General features: G+C 40.4%; 1 protein-coding gene across 1 annotated transcript in view; it reads right to left on the bottom strand.

Annotated features, from left to right (window-relative positions):
• Window positions 1-12,643, bottom strand: part of ube2e2 (ubiquitin-conjugating enzyme E2E 2) — a 35,177-nt gene that overhangs the window by 21,612 nt on the left and 922 nt on the right. Inside the window, exons 2-3 of the mRNA XM_036558277.1 lie at window positions 8,979-9,161; window positions 6,493-6,543 (exon numbers count right to left, since the gene is read on the bottom strand). Of these exons, the coding sequence (XP_036414170.1) occupies window positions 6,493-6,543; window positions 8,979-9,154 (227 nt within the window). The 5' untranslated portion in view covers window positions 9,155-9,161. The remainder of the gene's footprint in view (window positions 1-6,492; window positions 6,544-8,978; window positions 9,162-12,643) is intronic.

The following is a 12,643-nucleotide window of genomic DNA, read 5'->3' as shown; positions in this document are numbered from 1 at the left end:
TCCGGGACACAAGTCCAAGTCAAGTCTCCGGGAAGTAAATGAGTTGAGTCTAGAGTCTGAGTCAAGTGTCTGGGATGTGAGTCCGAGTTGAGCCTGGAGGGTGTAAGTTCGAGTTGAGCTCCGGAGTCTGTTAGTCCGAATTGATTCTCAAGTCTTTAGTGGAGAATCTGGCTGAAATTTTGAGTCTTAAAGTCAATCAAGTGTGAATTCGAGTCAAATCGTGAGTCAGTTAAGCGCGAGTCACGAGTCAGGTCAACATGTGTCTCGAGCCCAAAACACTGACTGGAATCCCCATCTCTGCGCCCAGCATGTGTGCCACTTTCGCTGCCTGAAAGCTTTGGCTCAGTTACTGAAGTATCATTTAAACGGCATGTGGGAAATCATGGCAAATTCTGTCGAAGACTATAATTTAAGTACTGAAGTACTGAAAAGTACTTAAATATTGCTCACACTTGTTTTTAGAGCTGAATAAGAACAGCTACTACTATTTCGAGTGACATTTTAATTTTAGTTCTACATGCTACGCAACAATTTGTGTAAGAGCTTGTATAAAGTGCTTCTAAATTAAAAATGACAAGCTGACACAGAAAGAGTTTGAGGTGACCCGAAAAAAACCGGAGGGGTTCACCTTCGTCAGAAAGTAGCATTTTACACTTAACCAGCACTGAAGCAGGTCAGGCATGTAGTGTAAGTTGCCATAGTGACGTAGCTTGGTAAAAAGCGATCCAAAGTCAGGAGGCAGGAAATCCATGGTTGGACTGAATTAAGCTTAAAAGTTTAATTCAGTCTAAGCTTTGTTTGGCTAAGCAAGTCCTGCTTCGTGAGAAAGACCCTGATCTATCAGCTTGTGCAACCTACACTGCCTCAGTGACAAACACACAGGACCATGAAGACCACGAAAAAAAGGCACCAAGCAAAGGCTCACACAGATTCATGTGCTAATTTGTTTCTATCAGACACTTTAATACCACTTTGTGCACACAGGTACCACACAAGTGTAAGAGCAGCGCCATACGCCCAGGCTGCTAAACAAACAGCATGAATCATAAAGTCGTGATGGATGTTAAACAAGTACGACACTATCAAAGCCAACCACTTTAACCTGACAAGCAGCATACTACTACTACACACAGATCCTTGTACTGGTACGCAGATGATTCAAGTGCAATAGCTACAATGTCATGTATTGATCTGGGTTGTTAAATGTGTAGCCTCGCTTGTTGCCAGGTTTACAGCTCCATTATCCACGCTGAATATGAAATTAGCTGAGCTGCAAAGAGCTATTGGATTTACATCACCATTATGAACTGCGTCTGCTTTCAGAACAGCAGAACTGGTTAAGCTAGAGAATTTCCCTTAATCAAAACACCAAACATTATCTCACCACTCTGTGAAACAGAGAGGTAAATGATCAACTGATTAACCATTAACAGAGAAATAAACAACTGCCTCACCAATGTTATCAGTCTAAAATAAATAAATAAAAAAATAATCAATAGTTCCTATTTGCCATCAGCTGTAGATGCAGGTGCCTCCAAGATGAAGACTTTACACTGGAAAAAATGGTATCTTGTCAAGTAAAATGATCTTAAATCTAGTTGCTATATATTTGCCATTTTGAGATGGTTGTGCACTTATAAGATTAGTTTATTTTTCAGATTTTTTTTCCTTTTCTCTAAGGTCATTTTATTAAGTGAAATTATCTCACTATACGGGCAGATAATTATGCTGGTTTTTAAGCACATTTCTTAAAATAAGCAAAATTAGCTGCCAATATTGTGAGAATTATACTAGATAAAATTACTTAAAACAAGTAAAAAATGTCTAGAAATAAGTTCCTATAATCTTGAATTTAGCTTAAAACAATCAACAGGAGAAATATTAGATTTCTTGACCATATTTAAGATCAATTTTACTTGATAAGATACAGTGTAGCACGTTTATCACTCAAGTTGATAATGTTTTTGGATTGTACGCATGAGGGTGCAATAGGCAACTGATTCCTCTAGGCCTAGTAAAAAAATGAAGCATGCAGCTAAAAATAGTGGTGTTCAGAGCCCCCTTTTCGAGAGGACGATAGCACAGTTACAATGCACCATATCAAAAGCTACCATCTGCAAGCGATAAGAGACAACTATTTAGTCTCTGTTCTCGGAGAGAAAGTGTGATGGCAGTGTGAGGAAATCACACAGAGGTGTATAAAATTATACAGAAGGACACGGTGGATGGCGACAGCTTTTACAAGCTACACTGAGCCAAAAAAAACTAATCTAAAACTTGCTGAAAAGCCTACCTAAAGGGGCTCAACTCTGCTCAGCAATGCAAATGTCAGTCCTACTACTGTGAACAATGAATTGCTTGTTAAAGTTCTCAATACTGGCTTTTGCAATATACATACTGCAATTTGGACTATATGTCCAAAGGTCTGTACACACCAATTCATCTACATTTTGAACTCAAGAATATTAATAATTAGCATTAGCTGTTGTAACAGCCTCTGCTCTTCTGGGAAAGCTTCACATTAGATGTTTTGAGGATTTGATTGCATTCAGCCACCAGAGAATTGGTGAGGTCAGGTACTGATGTTGGATGATCAATTCTGGATCACTTATCCTAAAGGTACTGAATGGAGCTCCTTCACCCTAGAGAACGCAGTTCCACTGCTCTACAGCCCAATGCTGGAGGGCTTTATACTAGTCTAACTGACACTTGGCGTTGGTCATGGTGATTCATGTGCGGCTGCTCCAGGGCATCCCATCTGCAATACTCTTCCTTGTAGATCACACAAGATGAGAGTGTGCAACTGAAAACTTGCATAAACAAAGGATGGAAGGAGCATCTGAACACTTTTGGACATGTGTTGTCAGACCAACTGTGTACCCCTACTTCCAAGAGTCTGGCTCTAATGCCAGCCACACCACATGCTCCCCTTTAACACGTAATTCCCCCTATAGTTACTATGCAACATTCCTACCAGTAAAGCTTGTGCTTTGAGAGTTTATCCTTGGGAATTGCTCCATTTAGAAAAACAACTTCAAAAACTAGAGACACTGATAAATAAACTCAGTTATGCTAATGTTCCTTGCCATGTTCTACTCAGTTCTAGCTGGCTGTCTGCTTTTTTAGCCCAAATACTTCTTTGTTTTCATAGATCTCTAACACTCACCTGCCATTTCTCTACATTAAAACCTGGCATTTGTACAGTGTGTGGAGACGAAACAGACATAGAGTCTTTTCATATCTGCCCTCCTCTCGTTTTCATTTGAATTGTGTTGGCTGATAGATGCCCCTGCAGTGTTCTAGCTTGGAAAGAGGCCTCAGAAACACTGATCACGATGATTCCCCCCGAGACCCCGCATGATGCTCCCTCTTATGAATATGGATGTGCGCCCTGCTGCAGCTAATGGTCAGGACGTGAAAAATGGCTCAGATTTGGGGCCTCGGGCTAATACCCCCGGGATTCCAGTGCTAATCAACAGCCGTGACTTTTTCCAGGGAGAGAGGTGCCATTGCTATCAGCTGTAGATGCAGGCACCTCCAAGATGAAGACATTAGCAGCAGGGATGCTATAATGCAGGAGAAAGGGGGTGGGGGAGCAGGAGGAGCAGCACCAATGGTCATTTGATGGCAGTACAAAGCTTATTTGTGCCTCTCGTGTTCATCTAGGGTTGCACAATACGGACAAAATACCAGTATCACAACTATACTGCTACATACTACGACTATGATAACATGACATGGTTAGCCTGTGTTATTTTGACCAAAATTATTTTTGTTGAATTACATGAATACCTGAAACACGCATAGAAATACTCATCTGGAACAGTGACTGGCAAAAGGGCTCATTTGCATACAGCAGCTTTATGTGATTAGTACTGCAAAGGCCAAATACTCCAATAACGATTAACAAAGGTATACTGTGCACCTCTTATTACACAAGGTTTGCATTCTGACATCCAGTCATTCGTCTCGTTTGAAAGAGTCAGTGTCATTTGCTTGTCTTAAACAGTGGCTGATTTCAAAACAGCGTCATGTCAACAATGCAATGCCATATAAAAAGCTACAGTATTTATTCTTAACCAGCCGCACTCAGTCTGAAACGGCGCCTCTTATTCTCTTTGTCGCTGAAATCCTATTAACAATGGTCCAGCACACAGACACAATGACTGCCTGCACACAAATATCGAAACGGCATCTACACATTTCTCCCGCAGAGGGAATAAAAGCTGTGTCGATTTGGAAACACTCTAATTAATGTAACGAGGCAGCCAACGTTTTTGGAGAAAATAAACACTATTTCCAAATTTGTCGGCCTCCATGCAACTCTAATTGAACCGCGATGAATGCAAGCTGATGGATCAATTTTAAGCTCGCCGTCTTTGATCAGCCTTCGGGTGAAAGTAATGAACAAACAGTCTGACAATGCTCCTGTACAAATCACGGCGCATATGAAGAAAACATTTACATCCCTTTATCATTAATTATCTGTCAGTGGCTTAACAGTTTTAAAGAAGGCAGTAAACAGGCTTGCAACCCCACCTATATTTAAAAGAACATGATTGTTTCCCTTTAACAACTTGCTGCATTTCCTGTTATAATAATGACTGACATTTGTCTACTCGACTTAACTGCTTTAGATCAAGTGTTCGTGTGTATCATAAGGACATTATTACAGTGATTTATATTTGTAATCAAGGAGCAGTTATTGAGCAGTACCACATTCAGATATCACATCAATATCAAAAGTTCTATAGGCTTCACTGCAATAGATCCACTTAAACAAGGCTAATTATCCTCTCTAATGAAACATGCAGTCGGCTCTGTGTTCAAATACTGATGAAATGCGCTCAGAGAAGTTGACATCTTTTAGTTTATCTCAATAACAATAAACATTGTATTATGGTCCCTAATTGCAATTGTGATACAACTTCCAAATGTAATAAATCCACATTAGTAAATCAAAAATGTGACACAGTATGACCAAAATGATTAACTATTATTGGGTAACATGAATATTTTGATCTATCAAAACACCCAAAGAAACTCATTTGAACAGTGCAGCTTTCTGAAATGTCAGTATTGCAAGAGACAATACTGTGATAATGATTAACAAAATATATTGTGCATCCCTATTTAGTAGTTACAGCAGTTCATCCGATATAATGGTTGAAAGTCTTCCTCAGATAGGAATTGTCACTGTCCTACCGGTACGCCACAAAAAGGTTACGCAACATACAGCCACGCTAATAATAATAGCCCATTTAGCTGAGTGTCTGAGCTAGTTTCAATCACATTTCAAATGAAAACGAAAAAGGCAGCAGACCCTTGACCATCTCCCGCTGTCTAGTCAGTTGTATCTGAAGTAGTCCATTTTGTTTCCGAGGCAGCAGCCATAAAGGAGTGGCCAGACCTTTGGGGTTTGCCTTAGCCTGACATGGACACCACAGCGTAACTCTGTCATATGCATCACAGCGTTGCAGTCAGAGCCTTGTGCACAAAACAAGCCGTGGACCAGCTGGTACTGAAGCGTGAATGACTAATATTTTCCAAATTCCAGCAGAGTCGGACAGTCAGAGGTACGAGTGTATGAGACAAATGACTCGAGAAATTGGCCCAAAGCTTAACATCATAAAACTTCCTGTTCCATCTTAAACGGTGCAGAAGTTACATAGAGGTGCCTGTACAGATGCCAGAATGTAAGTGCTGCTCCACTTAAGGTGGAACGACTGAATGATTAATACGAAGCAAACTTCAATTTAGACATGAAACAACATTTAGCATCGTTTTTTGCCAGGCTTGCAGGGCTCGTGTTAGAAAGTAACACTCGCAGATTTATCTACATACTATTCAGTTGTTTTTACTATTTTACACAAATAAATATTTCAGATTTACTTTACTTTCCTTTTAAAAAGTGAAGGGACAACCACTGTTGACCTGCACAAATAAGTTTACCAAAGCATCTAAAATGGTTTTCATCAGAAACCATCAGAAATGTTAATTATTCGATCTAAGTTCTTAGTCATGCCACCCACTACTAACTCTATTAGATAGCCCTCAACCTTGGTATGATCCCTTCATTTTCTCTCCTAATCTGTTTCCAAATGCTGGATTTGCAGCAATTACTCACTAGATATAAACATGAGGGATAATCAATGACAGTGTCGGTTTGCGCTATCCAGTTTTAACAAGGCCAGGCTTTTTCCTCTGAGCCCCATGGGGGTCATAGTCTTCCAGCACGGCTGCCAGCACATTTTCAAACCTATCCCTCACTTATGTGAACAACATCCTCATCAACACATAATATCCATTATCCTCCTCTCTCTCCCTATCTCATCTAGTGTTGTGCTCTCTCTATGCATCTGTGGCTCCATCCCTTTCCCTCCATTTGTCTCTCTCTGTGTCTTACTGTCCCTTCACCTGAAAAGCAAATGTACAGGACAAACCAACACAAAAGATGTGTGCCAGCTTGTTCACACGAGCCGCAGAACTTACCTGCAGTTTGGCGGCGGATCTAGAGTGATTTCTGCAAGCTCCTTTTGAATTCTGCAAGGCAAGAAGGAAAAAACGTATTGTAATGTCTGACACAAAAAATGATTCACTCTATATTCAGATGCAAATAAACAAGCGTAGGACTTTGAGCTAATTCAGGGACTTAAGAAATCAGTTGCAAGGGGAAAATATATATTGACGGAAAAAAGACTTCTTTGTTCCAGTGCAGTAACTGTTGTTATGCAAGCATGAGGTGAAATAAAAAAGGAACAAAAACGCTCATGTGAAGGAAGGAATTCTGGTTGTAGCTGTGAATTTTCATAGATATATGACTCATAATTAGAGCTCTGTTTACAGAGAGACACGAGGGGTTTCGGTTTCATTACCTAGCCATGTCTCACATCCTCCATTCAACATGATGACCATTTTAGTGCTTCAGACATTGTAAATCACTACTGTTGCAACCTATATGACACATATACATATAGCACTGTCAGACTGCAAAGAAGAATGTGGGGAAACTACTGCTTTAAGCTGCTTTTCAAAACAATCTACCCCAAGTTCTCTTTTCTAAAACCCCAAAACCCACATTTAGAGGCCGCTGTGATTTTTATGAGGCTAAACATGTCTTTCGTTTTCTACACTCTCTTTATTCTCCTCTTGATGTCCTGACAGTTAAAGCCTTGCCCTAAGGCAGCTTCAACTGAACAATGCCAGACAACAGACCAAATGAAAGCTAAAAGCCCTTGTACAGCCCAGTCCTGCTCCAGCACTCAGCCGTTCCCCTACGTTTAAAGGAGAGGGAACTAACTGCTGTAGACACTTATGAAAAGCACCACATCTCAGGCAAGCCTTCACTTCAGCTGCTTCTATAACGGCCTGACAGAACCTTCCTCTCCACCAGCAATGCTGGATCTGAGAAACAATGAGGAGACTCAATGTAATAAGAAAACAAAGAACACACTCCACTCATGCTTACGGATCTATCAAGCCTGCAGGGAATTCAAATAAACGTGTGTGCTGCAGTGAATGTTGTCCATTAAAGCCCAAAGGTTCAGACAAAACTCCACAGTCTATAAAGACAACAGTTCTGTAACTGAGTGAACTGGTGGTCATCTCTGTCTGATGACTCTTAATAAAACAGAGTTGTGAATAATGACACTCAGAGCTGAACACTGTAGTGATATGTCTGATCAATTTACAACACAGCAATACTCAGTTTATTACTTTCAACGTTTTTTTAGAAATGTATGTTGTGCCATATGCCTCATTAGTATAAAATAAGCTAGAGAGGGGACAGGAAATTTCCAATCATGATATGACTGAGAAAAATTATAAAGGTTGTCAGCATTTTCACAGCAGTGTTATTACAAAAACACGATACACACTGCAGCACATCAGCACTGGTAACCCATTAACAGTTTTTTGTTTATTTCTTTACTTCTTTGCAATAACACTGTAGCAATAAAGTAATTATTTCCACTAGGACTTTTTAAAAAGACACAGTTAATCAGGATTAGTGAAGAGCCCATGTTATGGTGTACAGTTTGACATGGTATGAAAACACTATTAAAATCTACAAAAGGCTGCCAGGCCAATCTACGCTGCTATTAAGCTGTTTAATTAAACAGCCCATACCAAATGCACTAACATTTATCTGCTTATTGAGCCTACAGCAGCTTAGTCCAACCCATCCAAGCTAAAGTTATAAAGAGTGTTTCAGCCTGAACTGCTTTTTGAATGAGGCAAAATACCAAGCACCCAATCAAAACAGAGGTCATTTACATATATCTCTCTTAGGGCCTGTTTACACCTTGCATTAACATGCATTTTTGGTAATCAGGTCATGCTCAGATTTCTCTTGACCACACAAAAAGCTAAAACCCTCAGGACACATTGTGATTCAGTTACAATCACATCACTCAAACCACATTCAGAGATGGTTAGAGCATTTAACTAAGGAAACTAAGGATGGAGGATAGCCGAGGCTGAAGTTATTCCCAAACGAACAGCCTTCATGCACTCCAGGCCGATGAAAGCGTCCAAGTCAAGCTTGTCCATTCGTTTTGTCACGGGGAAAGAGTAAACAGAAGTCAAACGAAAAAGACGCAACATGCTTTTTAAGCAGAAAAAGTAGAATTGGATCTCATCTGATCGCGCTAGACGCGTTTAAATGAAAAGTGAATGAAATCCGGCTCAGTTAATCCAGATAGATACCAGACGCAAATCATATGTTGATACAAGGTGTAGACAGGCTCTTAACAACGCAGCCTGCTGAAGACCGTTTCTGGTACTAGGCAGAAAATAAAATTTGAGAAAAATCTACGACGTGAGCTCTTCAAACTTTGAAACAGTATAATCCTCAATAAGCTTTATGCCGCTTTATTGCTCAAATCAGTATGTTTTCAATCCCTGGACTCTTCTAAAACATAGATGCACCTAATTCAAACCCATGACCCCAAAGCCTTCCCCAAAGCCTTCCTCCTCACCTCTTGGCACTGGTAGAGAGTTTGGCAGCCGTTTTACTCGAGATCTTGGTTTCTTTCTTCTTGGGTTGCGCCGGCTCACGTTCCTGCTCTGGAGGGGCGGTCTCTCTCTGTTCGATGTCCGAGCTTCCTCCGCTCGTGCTGGGGCTGTCGTCTGGTCTCTGCACCTCACTGGACATCTTGGCCCTGCAACAGCCCGTCCAGATTGACACATTACATAATGTACCGCAGGCTTGGGGTCAGCGTAGTGCACACTTGAAGATGACGATGATTTCTGTCTGCACTATGGGTGTAAAACTCTGTGATGCCTCAATCTGAAGACTGCATCAATTCTGGAACATTAGAATCTGTTATAATCTATCGTAATAATATTTTAATAGATTATTATAAAATAAATGTTTGGCTCAAGTAAAATTCTCACGATTTTTCCAGACATTAATAACAAAAAAAAACCCACTGTGCTAAACTGTTTTTTATTCACTATATTCCTCCAGTCACATTCTTGTATTGAGTGTAGGGGGGGGGGCGATATGGTAACAATGATTCTTTAACAAAATGTGCATCAAAATGTGCACGATGCGCAATATGTCACAATATTTATTTTTTCTGACTTCTGATAAGTTGGAATGGACGCTTAAGAACCAGAGGCACCACATTTAAAACATACTATCAAAAACATGAGTACAAATTATTTTTCCGTAATGTTTCACACACTGCGCTGCATTATATATATAATTAAATTGGACTAATGCTTTTTGTAATGAAACACACAGTTCGTCAACGTTCAAGTACTGACAAAATCAGTGATATTTTCACAAAAGCAATATACTCTAACGTAATTCATCACAATAACGATAAACACTGTCATTCTTCCCAGTCCTAATTCAGTAAACTTTTGTCTTAATTCTGAATCTAATCAAGTCAAATCAAATATAGAATCAGAATCAAGGGGAGAACAAAGGGTCACTTACAAGTTGTAGAACCTTCAGACGTCACTTAAAACATGCAACGATGTTACAGAGCAAAGCTGTCAGCCTGGAAAGTGTGGCACATGAAATTACCCAAATTCCACCCCACTAAAATCACAGTGAGCTAACATCTGATCTAGATACTAACAGCTGGAATCAGCAGTAACCCAAGGGCAGCCATGAGTCTGAGGTGGAACATAGAAAAAAAAGATTCCATAGCCATGGTTCTGTTCTGTTCCAGGCCTTTACACACCTGAGCCGCTTTTCAAGCACTTAACTACTTGGCTCAAAGTGGAAGAACAAATGTGAACTAGCTGGGGGTTGCAGCAAACTGGATTAAAAGTCATAGAACAGCTGCAGACAGCAACCACGGAAGAATTATTGCCTGGACAGACCACCCTATTTGTCTCACACTACAGCCAAACCAATAGAGCCAAAGAGCCTGATGATGCACTTGATAAATATCTCTGGTTGCTCCTTTCCATCAAGTGCCCCAAGCTTACTGAATTATTCAAACAGTTCCTCGTATTTTTCTTATATCTCAGTCAGCATCACACATAACATCCTAAGTTGAATAACGAAAGCCATGAACGTTTTAAACTTTCAGAAGCAAGACGACTGTAGTGCAATGCGCAGCCTGGTAAAACACTTCTCCACTGGACGAAAGCATTTGCCGTACAGTAGCAGGGATTAAAGTCGTGTGTGTGGTCGCCTGGAAAGCTGTGGCCTTCATATGCAATATTTTTTGCCACGAACACTTGTCACATATATTCATATCAACCCACGAGCTTGCTGAATTATTCCAACAGCCACTCATTCTGAATGTGAAACATCCCTCTGAACCTTCTCTATCTTGATCTTCGACATCAGATCATTTTGTGACCGTGAGGAAAACCTTCTCCATCTGTTATTCATGTTAATGACCATGACTTAGCCATGTCTGCTTACGCTGCTCAAAGGAACAGGCCTTTTCTAAAGTGATGTCAGCACACACTGGGACTGAATCAGTGCATCGTCATCACCATCCTCTTCCTCTGTTTCAGGACACTGCAGTAAGATCTGAAGAACCCCTAATCCCAATATAAGGAATCATGTGTTCCTTTTCTGAGTCTTGGTTCTTCTGTATTTTTTTCTTCTCAGGTTTTTTTGGGCTTTTGAGTCCTGGCTCTGCTTGGTCTTTCTTCCTCATGCTCTTAGAGAGGGTTTTTGTATTATTTTAGTCTTGGTTCCTCTCAGCAGTTCTTCCTCATGCTCTAGTGGAGTCTCTCCTTTTGAGTCTTGGTTCCTGTCAGCAGTTCTTAAGGAGTTTCTCCTCGAGTCTTAGATGGTGTTCCTTCCTCATACTCTCAGGCAGTTTTACTGCATTTTGAGCCTTGTTTTTTTTCTCAGCATTTCTCACCGGTGCTTTTAGAGGGTTTCCCTTTTAAGCTATGGTTCCTCACAGTAATTCTCCTCATGTTCTTAGAGGTTTCTCCTTTTGAGTCTTGGTTCCATTCAGTGTTTCTTCCTCATACTCTTAGGCAGTTTTACCGCATTTTGAGTCTGGGTTTGTTCTCAGCATTTCTCACCTGTGCTTTCAGGAGAGTTATTTTTGAGACTTGGTTCCTTTAGTGGTTTTCCTTTCTGCTCTTATGGAGTTTTTTTTTCCCTTTTTGAGTCTTGGTTCCTTCCAATATTTCTTACTAGTGCTTTTAAGGAGGTCCTTTTGAGCCTTTTCCTTCCTCACATTCTTAGGGAGATTCTCCTCTTGAGTCTTGGTTCCTTTCAGTGTTCCTTCCTCAAGCTCTTTGGGAGTTTTTTCCCATCTTGAGTCTTGGCCCCTTTAGTGGTTCTTCTAGATCCCCTAGGGTGTTTTTCTATTTAAGTGTTGGTTCCTTTGGTTGTTCTTCTTCATGCTCGTATGGAGTTTTTCCCCCTTGGTTTCTCAGTATTTCTCACCTGTACTTTTACGGTTTTTGGGTTCCTTTCAGTGGTTTTCCTTTACGCTTTTTGGGAGTTTTTCTATTTAAGTCTGGGCTCCTTTAATCATTCTCCTTCATGTTCTTAAGGAGCTTTTCCCATTTGAGTCTTGGTTCCTTTCAGTGGTTCTCCTTGATGCTCCTAGGGGCATTTCTATTTAAGTATTGGTTCTTTTAGTTGTTCTCCTTCAGCTCTTATGCAGTTTTCCCCTTTGAGTCTACGTTTCTCAGCGTTTCTCACCTGTGTTTTTAGGGTTTTTGGGGTTTTTGTTTCTTCTTTATGCTTTTAGGGAGTTTTCTATTTAAGTCTGGGTTCCTTTAGCATTCTCTTTCATGTTCTTAAAGAGCTTCTTCCTTTTCGGTCTTGGTTCCTCTCAGCGGTTCTCCTTCATGCTCTTATGGCGTTTTTTCCCTTTTTAGTCGGTTCCTCTCAGTGTTTCTTTTTAAAGCTTCTAAGTAGTTGTCGCCTTTGGCTTGCTAGGAGTTTGGAGCTTCTTTTTTTTTTTTTAAATCAGTTTGTAAAAGAAAAAAATAAATAAATTCAACTGTACTGAGCTGAGCTGAGCTGAGATCTCCTCAAGAGCAAGTGAAATGAGTAGGTACATCCACCGGAGTCATGTTAAAGTAGAAAAGCACATTATAATGGAGCTACAGGGCAGCAGCTATTAGCAATGACATGTTGATAACACAGCTGCTGGGCTGTGAGCTCTGAGAGGGTTTGTTATAATGGAGAAAATGGGTC

The sequence above is a fragment of the Colossoma macropomum genome, unplaced genomic scaffold (genome assembly GCF_904425465.1).
Source record: "Colossoma macropomum unplaced genomic scaffold, Colossoma_macropomum, whole genome shotgun sequence".
Classification (NCBI taxonomy): domain Eukaryota; kingdom Metazoa; phylum Chordata; class Actinopteri; order Characiformes; family Serrasalmidae; genus Colossoma; species Colossoma macropomum.
This window is presented reverse-complemented; position numbering and strand designations above follow the sequence as displayed.